The sequence below is a fragment of the Bombina bombina genome, chromosome 9, assembly GCF_027579735.1.
Source record: "Bombina bombina isolate aBomBom1 chromosome 9, aBomBom1.pri, whole genome shotgun sequence".
Taxonomy (NCBI): Eukaryota; Metazoa; Chordata; class Amphibia; order Anura; family Bombinatoridae; genus Bombina; species Bombina bombina.
Window position 1 is genome coordinate 191,139,156 of NC_069507.1, and position 25,051 is coordinate 191,164,206.

Here is a 25,051-nt window from a genome sequence, read left to right on the forward strand (position 1 = left end):
GCCTGCCAGTACCCAATTTCTTAACAAATGTGCTTTTTTTTTAAATTTATCCCCCCCCCCCCATTTTTCCGTAGTGTAGCTGCTCCCCCCTCAATATCCTACCCCCTCCCAGATTTCATTCCCAACAACATTTCTCCTCTCTCTCCCACGGATTGGACGGCCGCCTGCACGTGCGCGCTCCCGCCCCCCCTTGCGAGCTTCCGCCCATCTTCCCGGAACAATGGCCGGTGTCGTCACCAGAACTTGTCCAGTGATGGGCCGCCCCCCCACCTCCCTGCAGCTGCTTCCACCCACCAACGATCAGCACCATCGCTGGCCGTGCCAAAAAAGGTGTGACAAAAAAGGTATTGCAGTGATGCCTCAATATCGAGGTATCACGGCAATACCTTGAAAGCGGTTGGAATCGATCATGATCGCTTTCAGCAGCTTTAAACCCCTAACAACGTACAGGGTATGTCATTGGTCTTTAATGACCAGTTTGTGTATGACGTACCCTGTACGACGTGTGTTGTTAAGAGGTTAAGAAAGCTGCAGTTCCTACATGAACATAATACATAAAACTCCCCCCCCCCCCCCAATTCTGTACGCTTTGTCCTACTTCAGTTTCTCTTTGTACAGGCAGGTCCTTTGGTCTGATTCAATTGTTGTTCATATAAAGACCTTAGTAAGTACATTCATAGACCTTATTGAGTACGGTTAACTTACTGTCGGTGTGCTACGTGTATATAGTTATGCACATACCGGTATATGCTAAAAGTCCCAAAAGGTACCTCAAAGGCTCTGCTGTCTTACTTGTACATTTAAAAATTCAGCTGTTTCCTGAACATGCTGAACCTCGTGCAGCCGCCAAGTTCTTCTGATGAGTAACACGATCAATAACACTGCTCCCCCCCTACATCTCAGACCTTGTCTACAAATACTCTCCCTCCCGTCCCCTTCGCTCTGTTCATGATATCCTTCTCTCTTCCTCTCTTGTTACCTGCTCACATTGACGTCAGCATGACTTCTCCAGAATGGCCCCTATCTTGTGGCACTCTCTGCTTCCCTCCACAAGACCCCCTATAGAGCTCCTTGAAGGCTCTACTATTCAGGGATGCCTACAATGTTAACCTTTTCTTAACGCAGCTCCTCTCCTTCTTTTGTCATCCCCTTGAACCTCTATAGATTGTAAGGTTATGAGCCCAGCTGTTTTGTAGCTCACCTACATGTAAGATGATTTACAACAGTGCAACTCTTGGCCCTCATGCTACCTTTGCATATTATACACATGTTTATAGCACTGCGGAATCTGTTGGTGCTCTACAAATAACTGATGATAATAATAATAATGATAAAAGTGATAATGTGAAAGGAAAAGGCACCAGTTACTTAGTTCTACCTTCCAACTGCAATCTCAACCTCATTCAATGTTTGTATTCCATGATTTGGTACCTAATAGTTTAAAGTATGACAGTAAAGATAATATACCAGTACTCATAAGTATATTTAAATCATCTCAAACAACTATACATGCAACTACAAAGTTGATTTTGTCACAATTGAGTTCTCCTGACCTTCTAAAAGGCTGGACTTTAACTCATCAATTTAATATCCCACAGAGGGGGAAAAAAAAAAAAAAACACAAGTTAATAAATAAAAATAATGGGCATGAGCAATACCTGAACAAGTTGTAGACAAGATAGCAGGAACTCCGTAATAAGTAAAAGCACCATTTTCAAATCTTAATCCCTCTTTACCAACTTCCACTTCTACCTTACCCTATAGGGGGAAAACATAGGAAAGATAGTAAGTCAAATATACTATTAATTTATAGTTTTTTAAGCATAGATCAAAGTTTAGTAACCCATTTTCTCTTACTTGAAGGATTAATATAAAATAATCCACAGGTCGATTACGTTGGTAAAGATAATGTTCTGATGACTTCTTATTTTTCTCATCAAACTTCATTTCTTGGATTACATTTGGGTGCTTGAGAAGACGTAGTAGAATTTTCTCAGAAAGGTATGTAGTTTTAAAAGGCTCAACCTCTGTAAACAATAACATTTACAAAGATGATTTTAATTCCAGAAGTATGCAATTACTAAACACACTTTAGATATGTTACGTGCATATAAATGTAGTAGGTTCAAGCTGTAAGTGGTGATATAAAATAAACTTTAAAGTATATTAAAGGGCCTAATAAAAAGGAGGCTGTATTTTTTACAAAACAAGCAATTCAAGAACAAGTTGAAGGGCAGCAGATTAAGAAATGATTTGCAGAAGGGCTTCTTTACAGAAAGGGTGGTTGATTCATTGAATAAACCTTCATTAGAGGAGGTAAAGACAAACACTGTGGAGGACTTCAAGAATACCAAGACAAGCATAAGGCTATCCTATAAAGTAAACTAAAAAATCTTACACTTTTAGGAAATTTGGAGTAGATTTGTTGGGTCTATTGTTCTTATCTGCTGACAAAATCTATGTTTTCAAGATTCTATTGCTTGCCATGGGATAGATTACAAGTGGAGCGATACATTTTTATCCCTAATGAGCACCGAGTAAAAATTTAGCGCTCCCAGGTTAGCTCTGGTATTACAAGTTGAAAGTAAAAAGTTAGCATGAGAGCAAAAGACTCAGGTGCGCTAACTTCAGGACTTTGCATATCGCGACCACATTAACTCGCTCTCCCCATAAACGTCTATGATGTGCTCTAAAGAAAGCCTTTTCTATTTATTGCTCACGGGCTAACTAAACCGAAACTGTGCTAAACCATATGCGCTAAAGCCAAAGGTGCGTTAGGGGTACCTTACATTCCTACAGGTATTTTCTTCACTTAAAAGAAAAACAGAATTTATGCTTACCTGATAAATTACTTTCTCTTGATGTGTATCCAGTCCACGGATTCATCCTTTACTTGTGGGATATTCTCATTCCCTACAGGAAGTAGCAAAGAGAGCACACAGCAAAGCTGTCCATATAGCTCCCCCTCTAGCTCCACCCCCCAGTCATTCGACCAAAGGTTAGGAAGAAAAAGGAGAAACCATAGGGTGCAGTGGTGACTGTAGCTTAAACAAAAAAAAATTTACCTGACTTAAATGCCAGGACGGGCCGTGGACTGGATACACCGCAAGAGAAAGTAATTTATCAGGTAAGCATAAATTCTGTTTTCTCTTGCAAGGTGTATCCAGTCCACGGATTCATCCTTTACTTGTGGGATACCAATACCAAAGCTTTAGGACACGGATGAAGGGAGGGAACAAGACAGGTACCTTAAACGGAAGGCACCACTGCTTGCAAAACCTTTCTCTCAAAAATAGCCTCCGAAGAAGCAAAAGTATAGAATTTGTAAAATTTGGCAAAAGTATGCAGTGAAGACCAAGTCGCTGCCTTACAAATCTGTTCAACAGAAGCCTCATTTTTGAAAGCCCATGTGGAAGCCACTGCTCTGGTAGAATGAGCAGTAATTCTTTCAGGAGGCTGCTGGCCAGCAGTCTCATAGGCCAAACGAATGATGCTTTTCAGCCAAAAGGAAAGAGAGGTAGCAGTCGCTTTCTGACCTCTCCTCTTACCAGAATAGATAACAAACAAGGAAGATGTTTGTCTGAAATCCTTAGTTGCTTGTAAATAGAACTTTAAAGCACGAACTACATCAAGATTGTGTAATAGACGTTCCTTCTTCGAAGATGGATTAGGACACAGAGAAGGAACAACTATTTCCTGGTTAATATTCTTGTTAGAAACAACTTTAGGAAGAAAACCAGGCTTGGTACGCAAAACTACCTTATCTGCGTGGAACACCAGGTAAGGTGAATCACACTGTAAGGCAGATAATTCTGAAACTCTTCGAGCAGAAGAGATAGCTATCAAAAACAAAACTTTCCAAGATAACAACTATGGAATGTAAAGGTTCAAACGGAACCCTTTGAAGAACTGAAAGAACTAGATTCAAACTCCATGGCGGAGCCACGGGTTTATAGACAGGCTTGATTCTGACTAAAGCCTGAGCAAACGCTTGAACATCTGGTACCTCTGCCAGACGCTTGTGTAACAGGATAGACAAAGCAGATATTTGTCCTTTTAAGGAACTAGCTGACAATCCTTTCTCCAATCCTTCTTGGAGAAAGGACAATATCCTGGGAATCCTAATCTTACTCCATGAGTAACCCTTGGATTCACACCAACAAAGATATTTCCGCCATATCTTATGGTAGATTTTCCTGGTGACAGGCTTTCTAGCCTGAATCAGAGTATCTATAACTGACTCAGAGAACCCACGCTTTGATAGAATTAAGCATTCAATCTCCAAGCAGTCAGACGTAGAGAAACTAAATTTGGATGCTTGAACGGACCCTGTATCAGAAGATCCTGCCTCATTGGCAATGTCCATGGTGGGACAGATGACATGTCCACTAGGTCTGCATACCAAGTCCTGCATGGCCACGCAGGCGCTATCAGAATCACCGAAGCCTTCTCCTGCTTGATTCTGGCAACCAGACGCGGGAGGAAAGGAAACGGTGGAAAAACAGAAGCCAGATTGAAGGACCAAGGCACTGCTAGAGCATCTATCAATACCGCCTTGGAATCTCGGGACCTGGACCCGTAGGGAGGAAGTTTGGTGTTCTGACGGGATCGCCATCAGATCCAACTCTGGAGTGCCCCAAAGCTGAGTCTGCTGGGCAAATACCTCTGGGTGGAGTTCCCAATCCCCCCGGGTGAAAAGTCTGACGACTTAGAAAATCTGCCTCCCAGTTGTCTACTCCTGGGATGTGAATTGCTGAGAGATGGCAGGAGTGATCCTCCGCCCACCTGATTATTTTGGTTACTTCCGTCATTGCTAGGGAACTCTTTGTTCCCCCCTAATGACTGACGTAAGCTACAGTCGTGATGTTGTCCGACTGAAATCTGATGAATTTGGCCGCAGCTAGTTGAGGCCATGCCTGAAGAGCGTTGAATATCGCCCTCAGTTCCAGAATGTTTATCGGGAGAAGAGTTTCTTCCCGAGACCATAAGCCCTGAGCTTTCAGAGAGTCCCAGACCGCACCCCAGCCTAACAGACTGGCGTCGGTCGTTACAATGATCCACTCTGGCCTGCGGAAACATATTCCCTGAGACAGGTGATCCTGAGACAACCACCAGAGAAGAGAATCTCTGGTCTCCTGGTCCAACTGAATTTGAGGAGACAAATCTGCATAATCCCCATTCCACTGTTTGAGCATGCATAGTTGCAGTGGTCTGAGGCGTATCCGAGCAAAAGGGACTATGTCCATTGCCGCTACCATTAGTCCGATTGTCTCCATGCACTGAGCTACAGATGGCCGAGGAATGGAATGAAGAGCTCGGCAAGTAGTTAACAGTTTTAACTTTCTGACCGCCGTCAGAAATATTTTCATTTCTACCGAGACTATGTTCCTAGGAATGGAACTCTTGTGAGGGGGGAGAGAGAACTCTTTTTGACGTTCACCTTCCACCCGTGAGACCTCAGAAAGGCCAATACGATCTCCGTGTGAGACTTGGTTCTTTGGAAAGTCGACGACTGAATTAAGATGTCGTCTAGGTAAGGCGCCACTGCTATGCCCCGCGGTCTTAGAACCGCCAGGAGGGACCCTAGAACCTTTGTGAAAATTCTGGGAGCAGTGGCCAACCCGAAAGGAAGAGCCACAAACTGATAATGCTTGTCCAGAAAGGCGAACCTGAGAAACTGGTGATGATCTTTGTGGATAGGAATATGCAGATACGCATCCTTTAGATTCACGGTAGTCATATATTGACCTTCCTGGATCATTGGTAAGATTGTCCGAATGGTCTCCATCTTGAATGATGGGACTCTGAGGAATTTGTTTAGAATTTTGAGATCCAGGATTGGTCTGAAAGTTCCTTCTTTTTTGGGAACCACAAACAGGTTTGAGTAAAACCCCAGTCCTTGTTCTGCAATTGGAACTGGGTGGATCACTCCCATTGTATGTAGATCTTCTACACAGCGTAAAAACGGCTCTTTCTTTGTCTGATCTGTAAACAGACGAGAAATGTGGAACCTTCCCCTTGGAGGAGAGTTCTTGAATTCTAAAAGGTATCCCTGGGCTACAATCTCTAATGCCCAAGGGTCGTGGACATCTCTTGCCCAGGCCTGAGCGAAGAGAGAGAGTCTGCCCCCTACTAGATCCGGTCCCGGATCGGGGGCTACCTCTTCATGCTGTCTTGGTGGCAGCTGCAGGCTTTTTGGCCTGTTTCCCCTTATTCCAGCCCTGGTAAGGTTTCCAGGTTGCCTTGGGCTGTGAAGCGTTACCCTCTTGCTTTGCAGCCGGAGAGGATGAAGCGGGGCCGTTCCTGAAATTGCGAAAGGAACGAAAATTAGCTTTGTTCTTTGTCTTAAAGGGCTTGTCCTGAGGGAGAGCATGGCCTTTTCCCCCGGTGATATCTGAAATAATCTCTTTCAATTCAGGCCCGAAGAGGGTCTTTCCTTTGAAAGGAATGTTCAAAAGCTTGGATTTAGACAACACATCGGCCGACCAGGACTTTAGCCATAGCGCCCTGCGCACCAAAATGGCGAAACCTGAATTTTTTGCCGCTAACTTAGCTATTTGGAAAGCGGCGTCAGTGATAAAAGAATTAGCTAGCTTTAGAGCCTTAATTCTATCCATAATTTCCTCATATGAGGTCTCCGTCTGGAGCGAGTCTTCCAGTGCCTTAAACCAGAAAGCAGCTGCAGTAGTTACAGGAATAATGCAGGCAATAAGTTGGAGAAGAAAACCTTGTTGAACAAAAATTTTCTTAAGTAAACCCTCTAACTTCTTATCCATAGGGTCTTTAAAAGCACAACTGTCTTCAATTGGTATGGTTGTGCGTTTAGCAAGTGTAGAAACAGCCCCCTCCACCGTAGGGACCGTCTGCCACGAGTCCCGCACAGAGTCAGGTATGGGGAACATTTTCTTAAAAACAGAAGGGGGAGCAAAGGGAACACCTGGTCTATCCCACTCCCTAGTAACGATATCCGCAATCCTCTTAGGGACCGGAAACGTATCCGTGTAAACAGGGACCTCTAGGTACTTGTCCATTTTACACAATTTCTCTGGGATCACTAAAGGGTCGCAGTCATACAGAGTAGCTAATACCTCCCTAAGCAAAACGCGGAGGTGTTCTAGTTTAAATTTAAAAGCCAATGTATCTGAATCTGTCTGAGGAGGAACCCTTCCTGGATCAGAGACTTCTCCCTCAGACATCAAATCCCTCGCTCCCACTTCAGGCCTAGATTTGGAGTTTGGCGTTAGCCGTGAAAACCAGCGTTAGAGGCTCCTTATGCTGGTTTTAGGCTACCTCCGGTATTTGGAGTCACTCAAAATAGGGTCTAACGCTCACTTTTCAGCCGCAACTTTTCCATACCGCAGATCCCCTTACGTAAATTGCGTATCCTATCTTTTCAATGGGATTTTTCTAACTCCGGTATTTAGAGTCGTGTCTGAAGTGAGCGTTAGAAATCTAACGACAAAACTCCAGCCGCAGGAAAAAAGTCAGTAGTTAAGAGCTTTCTGGGCTAACGCCGGTTTATAAAGCTCTTAACTACTGTACTCTAAAGTACACTAACACCCATAAACTACCTATGTACCCCTAAACCGAGGTCCCCCCACATCGCCGACACGCGATTAAATTTTTTTAACCCCTAATCTGCCGATCGCCACCTACGTTATACTTATGTACCCCTAATCTGCTGCCCCTAACACCGCCGACCCCTATATTATATTTATTAACCCCTAACCTGCCCCCCACAACGTCGCAGCCAGCTACCTACAATAATTAACCCCTAATCTGCCGACCGCAAAGCGCCGCCACCTACATTATACTTATGTACCCCTAATCTGCTGCCCCTAACACCGCCGACCCCTATATTATATTTATTAACCCCTAATATGCCCCCCTCAACGTCGCCTCCACCTGCCTACACTTATTAACCCCTAATCTGCCGAGCGGACCGCACCGCTATTATTATAAAGTTATTAACCCCTAATCCGCCTCACTAACCCTATAATAAATAGTATTAACCCCTAATCTGCCCTCCCTAACATAGCCGACACCTAACTTCAAACATTAACCCCTAATCTGCCGACTGGAGCTCACCGCTATTCTAATAAATGTATTAACCCCTAAAGCTAAGTCTAACCCTAACACTAACACCCCCCTAAGTTAAATATAATTTAAATCTAACGAAATTAATTAACTCTTATTAAATAAATTATTCCTATTTAAAGCTAAATACTTACCTGTAAAATAAATCCTAATATAGCTACAATATAAATTATATTTATATTATAGCTATTTTAGGATTAATATTTATTTTACAGGTAACTTTGTATTTATTTTAACCAGGTACAATAGCTATTAAATAGTTAAGAACTATTTAATAGCTAAAATAGTTAAAATAATTACAAAATTACCTGTAAAATAAATCCTAACCTAAGTTACAATTAAACCTAACACTACACTATCAATAAATTAATTAAATAAACTACCTACAATTACCTACAAAAATACAATTCCTACAAATAAATACAATTAAATAAACTAGCTAAAGTACAAAAAATAAAAAAGAACTAAGTTACAAAAAATAAAAAAATATTTACAAACATAAGAAAAATATTACAACAATTTTAAACTAATTACACCTACTCTAAGCCCCCTAATAAAATAACAAAGCCCCCCAAAATAAAAAAATGCCCTACCCTATTCTAAATTACTAAAGTTCAAAGCTCTTTTACCTTACCAGCCCTGAACAGGGCCCTTTGCGGGGCATGCCCCAAGAAGTTCAGCTCTTTTGCCTGTAAAAAAAAACATACAATACCCCCCCCCCAACATTACAACCCACCACCCACATACCCCTAATCTAACCCAAACCCCCCTTAAATAAACCTAACACTAAGCCCCTGAAGATCTTCCTACCTTATCTTCACCATACCAGGTTCACCGATCGATCCAGAAGAGCTCCTCCGATGTCCTGATCCAAGCCCAAGCGGGGGGCTGAAGAGGTCCATGATCCGGCTGAAGTCTTCATCCAAGCGGGGCAGAAGAGGTCTTCCATCCGATTGAAGTCTTCATCCAAGCGGGATCTTCTATGGTCATCCATCCGGAGCGGAGGGATCCTGAAGACCTCCGACGCGGAACATCCATCCTAGCCGACGACTGAACGACGAATGACGGTTCCTTTAAATGACGTCATCCAAGATGGCGTCCCTCGAATTCCGATTGGCTGATAGGATTCTATCAGCCAATCGGAATTAAGGTAGGAATATTCTGATTGGCTGATCGGAACAGCCAATAGAATGCGAGCTCAATCTGATTGGCTGATTGGATCAGCCAATCGGATTGAACTTGATTCTGATTGGCTGATTCCATCAGCCAATCAGAATATTCCTACCTTAATTCCGATTGGCTGATAGAATCCTATCAGCCAATCGGAATTCGAGGGACGCCATCTTGGATGACGTCATTTAAAGGAACCGTCATTCTTCGTTCAGTCGTCGGCCAGGATGGATGTTCCGCGTCGGAGGTCTTCAGGATCCTGCCGCTCCGCTCCGGATGGATGACCATAAAAGATCCCGCTTGGATGAAGACTTCAATCGGATGGAAGACCTCTTCTGCCCCGCTTGGATGAAGACTTCAGCCGGATCATGGACCTCTTCAGCCCCCCGCTTGGGCTTGGATCAGGACATCGGAGGAGCTCTTCTGGACAGATCGGTGAACCCGGTGAGGTGAAGACAAGGTAGGAAGTTCTTCAGGGGCTTAGTGTTAGGTTTATTTAAGGGGGGTTTGGGTTAGATTAGGGGTATGTGGGTGGTGGGTTGTAATGTTGGGGGGCTTGGGTATTGTATGTTTTTTTTTACAGGCAAAAGAGCTGAACTTCTTGGGGCATGCCCCGCAAAGGGCCCTGTTCAGGGCTGGTAAGGTAAAAGAGCTTTGAACTTTAGTAATTTAGAATAGGGTAGGGGATTTTTTTTATTTTGGGGGGCTTTGTTATTTTATTAGGGGGCTTAGAGTAGGTGTAATTAGTTTAAAATTGTTGTAATATTTTTCTTATGTTTGTAAATATTTTTTTATTTTTTGTAACTTAGTTCTTTTTTATTTTTTGTACTTTAGCAAGTTTATTTAATTGTATTTATTTGTAGGAATTGTATTTAATTAATTTATTGATAGTGTAGTGTTAGGTTAATTGTAGGTAATTGTAGGTAGTTTATTTAATTAATTTATTGATAGTGTAGTGTTAGGTTTAATTGTAACCTAGGTTAGGATTTATTTTACAGGTAATTTTGTAATTATTTTAACTATTTTAGCTATTAAATAGTTCTTAACTATTTAATAGCTATTGTACCTGGTTAAAATAAATACAAAGTTACCTGTAAAATAAATATTAATCCTAAAATAGCTATAATATAATTATAATTTATATTGTAGCTATATTAGGATTTATTTTACAGGTAAGTATTTAGCTTTAAATAGGAATAATTTATTTAATAAGAGTTAATTAATTTCGTTAGATTTAAATTATATTTAACTTAGGGGGGTGTTAGTGTTAGGGTTAGACTTAGCTTTAGAGGTTAATACATTTATTAGAATAGCGGTGAGCTCCAGTCGGCAGATTAGGGGTTAATGTTTGAAGTTAGGTGTCGGCGATGTTAGGGAGGGCAGATTAGGGGTTAATACTATTTATTATAGGGTTAGTGAGGCGGATTAGGGGTTAATAACTTTATAATAATAGCGGTGCGGTCCGGTCGGCAGATTAGGGGTTAATAAGTGTAGGCAGGTGGAGGCGACGTTGTGGGGGGCAGATTAGGGGTTAATAAATATAATATAGGGGTCGGCGATGTTAGGGCAGCAGATTAGGGGTACATAGGGATAATGTAAGTAGCGGCGGTTTACGGAGCGGCAGATTAGGGGTTAATAATAATATGCAGGGGTCAGCGATAGCGGGGGCGGCAGAATAGGGGTTAATAAGTGTAAGGTTAGGGGTGTTTAGACTCTGGGTACATGTTAGAGTGTTAGGTGCAGACGTAGGAAGTGTTTCCGCATAGCAAACAATGGGGCTGCGTTAGGAGCTGAACGCGGCTTTTTTGCAGGTGTTAGGTTTTTTTCAGCTCAAACAGCTCCATTGTTTCCTATGGGGGAATCGTGCACGAGCACGTTTTTGAGGCTGGCCGCTTGCGTAAGCAACTCTGGTATCAAGAGTTGAAGCTGCGTTAAATATGCTCTACGCTCCTTTTTTGGAGCCTAACGCAGCCTTTATGTGGACTCTCAATACCAGAGTTATTTTTATGGTGCGGCCAGAAAAAAGCCGGCGTTAGCTACGCGGGTCGTTACCGACAAAACTCCAAATCTAGGCCTCAGAGCGTTGTGAGGGTATATCGGATACGGCTACCAAAGCGTCAGAATGCTCATAATCTGTTCTTAAAACTGAGCTATCACGCTTTGCGGGTAACAAGGGCAGTTTAGATAAGAAGGCTGTAAGAGAATTATCCATGACTGCCGCTAAGTCTTGTAATGTAAAAGGGTTAGACGCACTAGAGGTACTAGGCGTCACTTGCGCGGGCGTAACTGGTTGTGACACTTGGGGAGAGGCAGACGGGCTACCCTCGTTACCTTCAGTCTGAGAATCATCTTGGGCCACATTTTTAAGTGCAACAATATGATCTTTAAAGTGTATAGACATATCAGTACAAGTGGGACACATTCTGAGAGGGGGTTCCAACATGGCTTCTAAACAAATTGAACAAGGATTTTCCTTAGTGTCAGACATGTTTAATAGACTAGTAATATACACAAGCAGGCTTGGAAATTACTTTAATCAAATAAAAAACACAATTTGAAAAAAACGTTACTGTGCCTTTAAGAGATAAAAAGAGCACACAATTTTACAAAACAGTGAAAAATGCAGCAATTCTGCTGAAATTTTCACAGTATGTACCTAAAGCCTTAATAAGATTGCACCACAAGTTTCAAAACGATTAACCCCTTAATGCCCAAACCGGAGCAGCCTAAAGCCAACACCCGGTTAAAAATAGTACAGCACCTTGCCACAGCCTTGCTGTGGCCCTACCTGCCCTTAGGGATCAGATTTGGGGGAATATAGCTTCTATAAGGCCCTCAAACAGCAGCAGGACCCTCCATGTGAAGCAGCATGAACTTCTCTGCAATTCTAACTGCGCATCTGAGGCGCGAAATTAGGCCCCTCCCACTCTACGCCGGAGCTGTGAGGCCTAGTAAATCACTCTTAAGTGAATAAAAACCAGCCATGTGGGTAATAACCCCACAAAAAACCCCAAAAGGACTTTCAAAGTGTCTACAAACGATATTTTTCTTAAATAAACAATCGATTGCTCTGAATCAGTGTCAACCAGCATAATTAGCCCTGTTATGTAAGCATTCAATTCCTTACTAAGTCTGTGAACATAGCTTACCCTCCCCTCATGGGGATATTGTCAGTCTCTTCTAGCATTATCTCAGTCTTGTCTAGAAATAAATGACTGAACATACCTCATTGCAGATTACCCTGCAAACCGTTCCCCCCAACTGAAGTTTTCTGGTACTCCTCAGTCCTGTGTGGGAACAGCAGTGGATTTTAGTTACAACATGCTAAAATAATTTTCCTCTCAGCAGAAATCTTCATCACTTTTCTGCTAGAAAGTAAATAGTACAAACCGGTACCATTTAAAATAACAAACTTTTGATTGAAGATAATAAAAACTACAATTCTAACACCACATTCACTTTACCCTCCCATAGAGAGACCCTAGTGCTTAGAGCCGGCAAAGAGAATGACTGGGGGGTGGAGCTAGAGGGGGAGCTATATGGACAGCTCTGCTGTGTGCTCTCTTTGCCACTTCCTGTAGGGAATGAGAATATCCCACAAGTAAAGGATGAATCCGTGGACTGGATACACCTTGCAAGAGAAAAGGGTATTGCACAATGCCTCAATATTGAGGCATCGCTGCAATAACATGAAAGCGTCTGGAAGCGATCATGATCGCTTCCAGCGCTTCAAACCCTAGAGGAAGTGCAAGGCACGTCCTTGGTCGCTAACAACCATTTTTTTGTAGGATGTGCCTGGCACGTCCTTGGTCGGTAAGGGGTTAAGATAGTTATATTGTAAATTTTATTTAAAGTTGGGGGGGTGTTTAGGGATTAATAGTTTAATTTAGTGATTTGCGATGTGGGGGGCCGGCCGTTTTAGGGGTTAATAGGTTTAGTATTAGCGATGTGGGGGCCGGTAGTTTAGGGGTTAATAGGTTTATTATAGTAGTAGCGATGTGGGGGGGGGGGGGGGGCGGCGGTATAGGGGATAATAGCTTTATATAGTGTTGGCTTTGTGGGTGGGCGGCGGATTAGGGGTTAATAAGTTTAAAATAGTATTTGTGATGCAGGAGGGTGGCGCTTTAGGGGTAAATAGGTAAATTATGGGTGTTAGTGTACTTTGTAACATTTTAGTTATGATTTCTGTGAAACATTTTTGTTTCGCAAAATCCATAACTACTGCCCTCAGATTGCGGAATGTATCAGGGCGGTATAGGCTATAATGCAAGCATTTTAGCAGGACCGCACAACTTGTTATACAGCGGTACGGAAATCCCGCACTCAAAAGTCATTTTTTGAGTGCGGAATGGATCGTTGCGTTACAGGCTAAAACGCTTGCGTTATAGCTGTACCGCAGCGACTGGTAATACGGGAGACCTGACATTCCACGCGCATTGGCCATTTTTTCAGCGGTATAGCCTTACTGCACCATATCGCAAAATGTATGATCTTGTGTATGGTATCTGAAGTATTTGTATAAAAAAAAGGTTTGCTTTGTTTAAAAGGGATATGGTATATGTCAAGCTGTTTGACAGGAAAGGGCTCAAAGGTATATAAATAATATATATTTATATACACCTTTGAGCCCTTCCCTTTCAAACACCTTGACATATACCATATCCCTTTAAAACACTTTTTAAACACACACACACATATATACGTTGAACGTATAGGGTGCGCTAAAGGGATGTTGTTCATGTTAAATATTCTCTGATATTCTATTTTACCGTACAGCATGCTTATCTTTTTGGGACCCTGGAATATTGATAGTGCACCCTCGTTATCAGTAGTGATCCACTTGCAATCTAAGCTATAATGTAAATTGTTTTTCCTATTTGGTATACTGATATGTATGTTCTGTTTGTATGGTATAACTATTCTTCATTGGTTGTGCATTATATGTCATCATTAAAAAACAAAAGGGGACAACAATACACAGTCTCCTCCACACAGGAGGCCAGTCTACTACTGCAGAAGTGGAAGATGCTTCTGGTCAAACCAGAAGAACAATGCGCTACATCCTCAGGTATACCACCTTTGCGAGCCGGGGCACCGGAATGGCAACCCCTGACGCATAGGATCCCCCAACCATCTAGAAGACCTTCAAGCTCTCACCGAAAGACGCCATAAGGTGCCCTCATGAGGATCTGAACGGCACCTTTGAAAGGAAACACCACTTAGAAAAGGAGGACTAAGTGAACTTCACTAGCGGCTAGATTTAGAGTTTTGTCGGTAAGGACCCGCGTAGCTAACGCCGGCTTTTTTCTGGCCGCACCATAAAAATAACTCTGGTATTGAGAGTCCACATAAAGGCTGCGTTAGGCTCCAAAAAAGGAGCGTAGAGCATATTTAACGCAGCTTCAACTTTCGATACCAGAGTTGCTTACGGACGCGGCCAGCCTCAGAAACGTGCTTGTGCACGATTCCCCCATAGGAAACAATGGGGCTGTTTGAGCTGAAAAAAAACCTAACACTTGCAAAAAAGCAGCGTTCAGCTCCTAACGCAGCCCCATTGTTTGCTATGTGGAAACACTTCCTACGTCTGCACCTAACACTCTAACATGTACCCCGAGTCTAAACACCCCTAACCTTACACTTATTAACCCCTAATCTGCCGCCCCCGCTATCGCTGACCCCTGCATATTATTATTAACCCCTAATCTGCCGCTCCGTAAACCGCCGCTACGTACATTATCCCTATGTACCCCTAATTTGCTGCCTTAACATCGCCGACCCCTATATTATATTTATTAACCCCTAATCTGCCCCCCACAACGTCGCCTCCACCTGCCTACACTTATTAACCCCTAATCTGCCGACCGGACCTGAGCGCTACTATAATAAAGTTATTAACCCCTAATCCGCCTCACTAACCCTATAATAAATAGTATTAACCCCTAATCTGCCCTCCCTAACATCGCCGACACCTAACTTCAATTATTAACCCCTAATCTGCCGACTGGAGCTCACCGCTATTCTAATAAATGTATTAACCCCTAAAGCTAAGTCTAACCCTAACACTAACACCCCCCTAAGTTAAATATAATTTACATCTAACGAAATTAATTATCTCTTATTAAATAAATTATTCCTATTTAAAGCTAAATACTTACCTGTAAAATAAATCCTAATATAGCTACACTATAAATTATAATTATATTATAGCTATTTTAGGATTAATATTTATTTTACAGGTAACTTTGTAATTATTTTAACCAGGTACAATAGCTATTAAATAGTTAATAACTATTTAATAGTTACCTAGTTAAAATAATAACAAAATTACCTGTAAAATAAATCCTAACCTAAGTTACAATTAAACCTAACACTACACTATCATTAAATTAATTAAATAAAATATCTACAATTACCTACAATTAAACCTAACACTACACTATCAATACATTAATTAAATACAATATCTACAAATAACTACAATGAAATAAACTAACTAAAGTACAAAAAATAAAAAAGAACTAAGTTACAAAAAATAAAAAAATATTTACAAACATAAGGAAAATCTTACAACAATTTTAAACTAATTACACCTACTCTAAGCCCCCTAATAAAATAACAAAGCCCCCCAAAATAAAAAATGCCCTACCCTATTCTAAATTACTAAAGTTCAAAGCTCTTTTACCTTACCAGCCCTGAACAGGGCCCTTTGCGGGGCATGCCCCAAGAAGTTCAGCTCTTTTGCCTGTAAAAAAAACATACAATACCCCCCCCCAACATTACAACCCACCACCCACATACCCCTAATCTAACCCAAACCCCCCTTAAATAAACCTAACACTAAGCCCCTGAAGATCAACCTATCTTGTCTTCACCATACCAGGTTCACCGATCCTTCCTGGCTCCAAAATCTTCATCCAACCCAAGCGGGGGCTGGCGATCCATCTTCCGGCGGCTGAAGAGGTCCAGAAGAGGCTCCAAAGTCTTCATCCTATCCGGGAAGAAGAGTAGATCCGGACCGGCAACCATCATCTTCCAAGCGGCATCTTCTATCTTCATCCGATGAGGACCGGCTCCATCCAGAAGACCTCCACCGCGGACCCATCTTCATCCGGCGACGTCCAACTGAAGAATGACGGTTCCTTTAAGGGACGTCATCCAAGATGGCGTCCCTCGAATTCCGATTGGCTGATAGGATTCTATCAGCCAATCGGAATTAAGGTAGGAATATTCTGATTGGCTGATGGAATCAGCCAATCAGAATCAAGTTCAATCCGATTGGCTGATCCAATCAGCCAATCAGATTGAGCTTGCATTCTATTGGCTGTTCCGATCTGCCAATAGAATGCGAGCTCAATCTGATTGGCTGATTGGATCAGCCATTCGGATTGATCTTGATTCTGATTGGCTGATTCCATCAGCCAATCAGAATATTCCTACCTTAATTCCGATTGGCTGATAGAATCCTATCAGCCAATCGGAATGCGAGGGACGCCATCTTGGATGACGTCCCTTAAAGGAACCATCATTCTTCAGTTGGACGTCGCCGGATGAAGATGGGTCCGCGGTGGAGGTCTTCAGGATGGAGCCGGTCCTCATCGGATGAAGATAGAAGATGCCGCTTGGAAGATTATGGTTGCCGGTCCGGATCTACTCTTCTTCCCGGATAGGATGAAGACTTTGGAGCCTCTTCTGGACCTCTTCAGCCACCGGAAGATGGATCGCCAGCCCCCGCTTGGGTTGGATGAAGATTTTGGAGCCAGGACGGATCGGTGAACCTGGTATGGTGAAGACAAGGTAGGATGATCTTCAGGGGCTTAGTGTTAGGTTTATTTAAGGGGGGTTTGGGTTAGATTAGGGGTATGTGGGTGGTGGGTTGTAATGTTGGGGGGGGGGTATTGTATGTTTTTTTTTACAGGCAAAAGAGCTGAACTTCTTGGGGCATACCCCGCAAAGGGCCCTGTTCAGGGCTGGTAAGGTAAAAGAGCTTTGAACTTTAGTAATTTAGAATAGGGTAGGGCATTTTTTATTTTGGGGGTCTTCGTTATTTTATTAGGGGGCTTAGAGTAGGTGTAATTAGTTTAAAATTGTTGTAATATTTTTCTTATGTTTGTAAATATTTTTTTATTTTTTGCAACTTAGTTCTTTTTTATTTTTTGTACTTTAGTTAGTTTATTTCATTGTAGTTATTTGTAGGTATTGTATTTAATTTATTTATTGATAGTGTAGTGTTAGGTTTAATTGTAGGTATTTTATTTAATTAATTTATTGATAGTGTAGTGTTAGGTTTAATTGTAACTTAGGTTAGGATTTATTTTACAGGTAAATTTGTAATTATTTTACCTATTTTAGCTATTAAATAGTTCTTAACTATTTAATAGCTATTGTGCCTGGTTAAAATAAATACAAAGTTACCTGTAAAATAAATATTAATCCTAAAATAGCTATAATATAATTATAATTTATGTTGTAGCTATATTAGGATTTATTTTACAGGTAAGTATTTAGCTTTAAATAGGAATAATTTATTTAATAAGAGTGAATTAATTTCGATAGATTAAAATTATATTTAATTTAGGGGGGTGTTAGTGTTAGGGTTAGACTTAGCTTTAGGGGTTAATACATTTATTAGAATAGCGGCGAGATTCGGTCGGTAGATTAGGGGTTAATAATTGAAGTTAGGTGTCGGCGATGTTAGGGAGGGCAGGTTAGGGATTAATAAATATAATATAGGGGTCGGCGGTGTTAGGGGCAGCAGATTAGGGGTACATAGCTATAATGTAGCTGGCAGCTCTTTGCGGTCGGCAGATTAGGGGTTAATTATTGTAGGTAGGTGGCGGCGACGTGGTGGGGGGCAGGTTAGGGGTTAATAAATATAATATAGGGGTCGGCGATGTTAGGGCAGCAGATTAGGGGTACATAGGGATAATGTAGCTGGCGGCGGCGTGCGGACGGCAGATTAGGGGTTAATAAGTGTAGGTAGCTGGCGGCGACGTTGTGGGGGGCAGATTAGGGGTTAATAAATATAATATAGGGGTCGGCGGTGTTAGGGGCAGCAGATTAGGGGTACATAAGGATAACGTAGGTGGCGGTCGGCAGATTAGGGGTTAAAAAAATTTAATCGAGTTGCGGCGATGTGGGGGGACCTCGGTTTAGGGGTACATAGGTAGTTTATGGGTGTTAGTGTACTTTAGAGTACAGTAGTTAAGAGCTTTATGAACCGGCGTTAGCCCAGAAAGCTCTTAACTACTGACTTTTTTCTGCGGCTGGAGTTTTGTCGTTAGATTTCTAACGCTCACTTCAGACACGACTCTAAATACCGGAGTTAGAAAAATCCCATTGAAAATATAGGATACGCAATTTACGTAAGGGGATCTGCGGTATGGAAAAGTCGCGGTTGAAAAGTAAGCGTTAGACCCTTTTTTGAGTGACTCCAAATACCGGAGGTAGCCTAAAACCAGCGTTAGGAGCCTCTAACGCTGGTTTTCACGGCTACCGCCAAACTCTAAATCTAGGCCTATATATGCTTTAACGTTTAGTTCCCCACCAGAAGAGTGGGACTACTGTTTCTGACTAGGGCTGCATGATTAATCGCATATGCGATTTAAAACCGCGATTAATCACCGCAATTTTAAAACCGCGAGAGTTCGTGATTTTTTGCTAAATGAAAAAAATCCTCAGAAGTGGCTGTAATATTGATTTGTTTGTGATTTCTTGCAAACCAGCTCCATCTAGTGGTTGCTTTTAGCACACATTTGTAAAATGGCTGTTTTTACTTTTACTTTCTGTTCTCATAAGCAGCAGATCAATCTAGAAGTCTAAAAGCAGAGCACATGCAGGAATGAACAGGAGAGAAAGCCACTTACTTATATTTCCCCCTAAGGACGTCTGTAGTCTGAAACTTAGGGTATGTAAACATTATGGAACCTCTCACACAATCTCCTGCTCCTCTGAGAAACGGCTCAAATACATAGCAGATGCAGTTAACCCCAAGGCTCCCAAAAAGGCTAAAACTGCAGTCCCCTCTGCTACTGGGTTAACTTAACTGCATCTACAATGTTTTATATATATATATATATATATATATCTGTGTATGTGATTTTATATTATATATGTGTATGTGTATATATATATATATACACATAATTGTATGTGTGTATGTGGCTTATACTGCTTCATTTGTTAATTTGTTGTTTGACTTACTTGTTTTACCTTTGACACAAATGTCAATTGATGCATGCTGACATAGTAAGCCCTCCTCCCCCTCACCCTAAGTATCTATGTATACTTGTTCCTGTGTTATCCTGGGGACCCAGGAATGGGACCCCCAGGGTAACCTCGGGCAGTGCGACCTTGCGCTGACCTCCAGCCACATATATGCGATACTCATGGAATGTAATTGTGTGGTTCTTTATGCAGATATGCTTCCTATCCTACTTTCCCTCTTTTGTTTTTTTCTTCCCTTCAGGCTGGACTCCACAACCAACACAGACACCTCATTACATACGTAAATGGCTGCACTAACACTATCCACCCTTAACGCCAAGGGACTTAACACACCCACGAAAACAGAATTTATGCTTACCTGATAAATTACTTTCTCCAACGGTGTGTCCGGTCCACGGCGTCATCCTTACTTGTGGGATATTCTCTTCCCCAACAGGAAATGGCAAAGAGTCCCAGCAAAGCTGGTCACATGATCCCTCCTAGGCTCCGCCCACCCCAGTCATTCGACCGACGGACAGGAGGAAATATATATAGGAGAAACCATATGATACCGTGGTGACTGTAGTTAGAGAAAATAATTCATCAGACCTGATTAAAAAACCATGGCGGGCCGTGGACCGGACACACCGTTGGAGAAAGTAATTTATCAGGTAAGCATAAATTCTGTTTTCTCCAACATTGGTGTGTCCGGTCCACGGCGTCATCCTTACTTGTGGGAACCAATACCAAAGCTTTAGGACACGGATGAAGGGAGGGAGCAAATCAGGTCACCTAAATGGAAGGCACCACGGCTTGCAAAACCTTTCTCCCAAAAATAGCCTCCGAAGAAGCAAAAGTATCAAATTTGTAAAATTTGGCAAAAGTGTGCAGTGAAGACCAAGTCGCTGCCTTACATATCTGGTCAACAGAAGCCTCGTTCTTGAAGGCCCATGTGGAAGCCACAGTCCTAGTGGAGTGAGCTGTGATTCTTTCAGGAGGCTGCCGTCCGGCAGTCTCATAAGCCAATCGGATAATGCTTTTAAGCCAAAAGGAAAGAGAGGTAGAAGTCGCTTTTTGACCTCTCCTTTTACCAGAATAAACAACAAACAAGGAAGATGTTTGTCTGAAATCTTTAGTAGCCTCTAAATAGAATTTTAGAGCACGGACTACGTCCAAATTGGGTAACAAACGTTCCTTCTTTGAAACTGGATTCGGACACAAAGAAGGTACAACTATCTCCTGGTTAATATTTTTGTTGGAAACAACTTTCGGAAGAAAACCAGGCTTAGTACGCAAAACCACCTTATCTGCATGGAACACCAGATAGGGCGGAGAACACTGCAGAGCAGATAACTCTGAAACTCTTCTAGCAGAAGAAATTGCAACCAAAAACAAAACTTTCCAAGATAATAACTTAATATCTACGGAATGTAAGGGTTCAAACGGAACCCCTTGAAGAACTGAAAGAACTAGATTTAGACTCCAGGGAGGAGTCAAAGGTCTGTAAACAGGCTTGATCCTAACCAGAGCCTGAACAAATGCTTGAACATCTGGCACAGCTGCCAGTCTTTTGTGAAGTAAAACAGATAAAGCAGAGATCTGTCCCTTCAGAGAACTTGCAGATAATCCTTTCTCCAAACCTTCTTGTAGAAAGGATAGAATCTTAGGAATTTTTATCTTGTTCCATGGGAATCCATTAGATTCACACCAACAGATATATTTTTTCCATATTTTATGGTAAATTTTTCTAGTTACAGGCTTTCTAGCCTGAACCAGAGTATCTATTACAGAATCTGAAAACCCACGCTTTGATAGAATCAAGCGTTCAATCTCCAAGCCGTCAGTTGGAGGGAAACCAGATTCGGATGTTCGAATGGACCCTGAACAAGAAGGTCCTGTCTCAAAGGTAGCTTCCATGGTGAAGCAGATGACATATTGACCAGGTCTGCATACCAAGTCCTGCGTGGCCACGCAGGAGCTATCAAGATCACGGACGCCCTCTCCTGATTGATCCTGGCTACCAGCCTGGGGATGAGAGGAAACGGTGGGAATACATAAGCTAGGTTAAAGGTCCAAGGTGCTACTAGTGCATCTACTAGGGTCGCCTTGGGATCCCTGGATCTGGACCCGTAGCAAGGAACCTTGAAGTTCTGACGAGACGCCATCAGATCGATGTCTGGAATGCCCCATAATTGAGTTATTTGGGCAAAGATTTCCGGATGGAGTTCCCACTCCCCCGGATGGAATGTCTGACGACTCAGAAAATCCGCTTCCCAATTTTCCACTCCTGGGATGTGGATCGCAGACAAGTGGCAGGAGTGATCCTCCGCCCATTGAATTATCTTGGTCACTTCTTTCATCGCCAGGGAAGTCCTTGTTCCCCCCTGATGATTGATATATGCAACGGTCGTCATGTTGTCTGACTGAAACCTTATGAATTTGGCCTTTGCTAGTTGAGGCCAAGCTCTGAGAGCATTGAATATCGCTCTCAGTTCCAGAATGTTTATCGGGAGAAGAGACTCTTCCCGAGACCATAGACCCTGAGCTTTCAGGGATTCCCAGACCGCGCCCCAGCCCACTAGGCTGGCGTCGGTCATGACAATGACCCACTCTGGTCTGCGGAAGCTCATTCCCTGTGACAGATTGTCCAGGGTCAGCCACCAACGGAGTGAATCTCTGGTCTTTTGATCTACTTGAATCGTCGGAGACAAGTCTGTATAATCCCCATTCCACTGTCTGAGCATGCACAGTTGTAATGGTCTTAGATGAATTCGTGCAAAAGGAACTATGTCCATTGTTGCAACCATCAATCCTATTACTTCCATGCACTGCGCTATGGAAGGACGAGGAACAGAATGAAGTACTTGACAAGAGCTTAGAAGTTTTGATTTTCTGACCTCTGTCAGAAAAATCCTCATTTCTAAGGAATCTATTATTGTTCCCAAGAAGGGAACTCTTGTTGACGGGGACAGAGAACTTTTTTCTTTGTTCACCTTCCATCCGTGAGATCTGAGAAAGGCTAGGACGATGTCCGTATGAGCCTTTGCTTTTGACAGGGACGACGCTTGAATCAGGATGTCGTCCAAGTAAGGTACTACTGCAATGCCCCTTGGTCTTAGAACCGCTAGAAGGGACCCTAGTACATTTGTGAAAATCCTTGGAGCAGTGGCTAATCCAAATGGAAGTGCCACAAACTGGTAATGCTTGTCCAGAAAAGCGAACCTTAGGAACTGATGATGTTCCTTGTGGATAGGAATATGTAGGTACGCATCCTTTAAATCCACGGTAGTCATAAATTGATTTTCCTGGATAGTAGGTAGGATCGTTCGAATAGTTTCCATTTTGAACGATGGTACCCTGAGAAATTTGTTTAGGATCTTTAGATCCAAAATTGGTCTGAATGTTCCCTCTTTTTGGGAACTATGAACAGATTGGAATAAAATCCCATTCCTTGTTCTCTTATTGGAACTGGATGTATCACTCCCATCTTTAACAGGTCTTCTACACAATGTAAGAATGCCTGTCTCTTTATTTGGTTTGAAGATAATTGAGACCTGTGGAACCTTCCCCTTGGGGGTAGTTCCTTGAATTCCAGGAGATAACCTTGAGAAACTATTTCTAGCGCCCAAGGATCCTGAACATCTCTTGCCCAAGCCTGAGCAAAGAGAGAAAGTCTGCCCCCCACTAGATCCGGTCCCGGATCGGGGGCTATCCCTTCATGCTGTTTTGGTAGCAGTGGTAGGCTTCTTGGCCTGCTTACCCTTGTTCCAGCCTTGCATTGGTTTCCAGGCTGGTTTGGGTTGTGAAGTATTACCCTCTTGCTTAGAGGATACAGAATTAGAGACTGGTCCGTTTCTGCGAAAGGGACGAAAATTAGGCTTATTATTAGCCTTAAAAGACCTATCCTGTGGGAGGGCGTGGCCCTTTCCCCCAGTGATGTCTGAAATAATCTCTTTCAAATCAGGTCCAAATAATGTTTTACCTTTGAAAGGAATGTTAAGCAATTTTGTCTTGGAAGACACATCCGCTGACCAAGACTTTAGTCAAAGCACTCTGCGCGCCACGACAGCAAACCCTGAATTTTTCACCGATAATCTAGCTAATTGCAAAGCGGCATCTAAAACAAAAGAGTTAGCCAATTTAAGTGCTTGAACTCTGTCCATAACCTCCTCATACGAAGATTCTTTACTGAGCGATTTTTCTAGTTCCTCGAACCAGAAACACGCTGCCGTAGTGACAGGAACAATGCATGAAATTGGTTGTAGAAGGTAACCTTGCTGTACAAAAATCTTTTTAAGCAAACCCTCTAATTTCTTATCCATAGGATCTTTGAAAGCACAACTATCTTCGATAGGAATAGTAGTGCGTTTGTTTAGAGTAGAAACCGCCCCCTCGACCTTGGGGACTGTCTGCCATAAGTCCTTTCTGGGGTCGACTATAGGAAATAATTTCTTAAATATAGGGGAGGGGAACAAAATGTATGCCGGGCCTTTCCCACTCTTTATTTACTATGTCCGCCACCCGCTTGGGTATAGGAAAAGCGTCGGGGGGCACCGGAACCTCTAGGAACTTGTCCATCTTACATAATTTCTCTGGAATGACCAAATTGTCACAATCATTCAGAGTAGATAACACCTCCTTAACCCCTTAACGACCAACGACGTATGGGGTACGTCCTGCAAAAAAATGCAGTTAATGACCAAGGACGTACCCCGTACGTCGTTGGTCTTTGAAAGCAGTGGAAGCGATCCTGATCACTTCCAACTGCTTTCATGTTATAGCAGTGATGCCTCGATATTGAGGCATCCTGCTATAACATTTTTTAGCCGTCCGATGCAGAGAGAGCCACCCTGTGGCCCTCTCTGCATCGGCCATCAATGGCTATGTTCGTTGGTGGGTGGGAGCTGATCCAGGGAGGCGGGTGGGTGGCCATCGGTGGGAAGGGGGGCGGGATCGAGTGCGCGCGCGTGCGCGGGTGCGCGCGCGTGCACGTGATCGCGGGTGCGCGCGTGCGCGCGCGGGAGTGGGAACCCTACACTATGGAACAAGTAAGGTGGTACTTGGTGGGAGAGAGGGTGGGAAGTTGAACATTATAAATTCTAACGATCTGGGAGGGTGGGAGGTTGGGGGTTGAGGGGGGGCAGCTACACTACAGAAAATAGTAGTTTTAAAATAATAAAATAAAAAAATTGATAGAAAACATTTGATTTCAAACTGGGTACTGGCAGACAGCTGCCAGTACCCAATATGGCGCATAATAAGGCAGAGAGGGGGGTTAGAGAGCTGTTTGGGGGGGATCAGGGAGGTTGGGGGCTAAGGGGGGATCCTACAGAGCAGAATTATTATTATTTTTTTTTTTTTAAATCCCCAAAAAACTCTTATTTTAGTACTGGCAGACTTACTGCCAGTACTTAAGATGGCGGGGACAATTGTGGGGTGGGGGAGGGAAGAGAGCTGTTTGGGAGGGATCAGGGGGTGTGATGTGTCATGTGGGAGGTTGATACCTACACTTAAGCTAAAATTAACCCTACAAGCTCCCTACAAGCTCCCTAATTAACCCCTTCAATGCTGGGCATTATAC

At 42.7% G+C, this 25,051-nt stretch overlaps 1 protein-coding gene across 1 annotated transcript in view; it reads right to left on the reverse strand.

Annotated features, from left to right (window-relative positions):
* The window catches only part of CNNM1 (cyclin and CBS domain divalent metal cation transport mediator 1), a 421,587-nt gene that overhangs the window by 312,631 nt on the left and 83,905 nt on the right, over positions 1 to 25,051 (reverse strand). Inside the window, exons 4-5 of the mRNA XM_053692543.1 lie at positions 1,858 to 2,027; positions 1,659 to 1,758 (exon numbers count right to left, since the gene is read on the reverse strand). Of these exons, the coding sequence (XP_053548518.1) occupies positions 1,659 to 1,758; positions 1,858 to 2,027 (270 nt within the window). The remainder of the gene's footprint in view (positions 1 to 1,658; positions 1,759 to 1,857; positions 2,028 to 25,051) is intronic.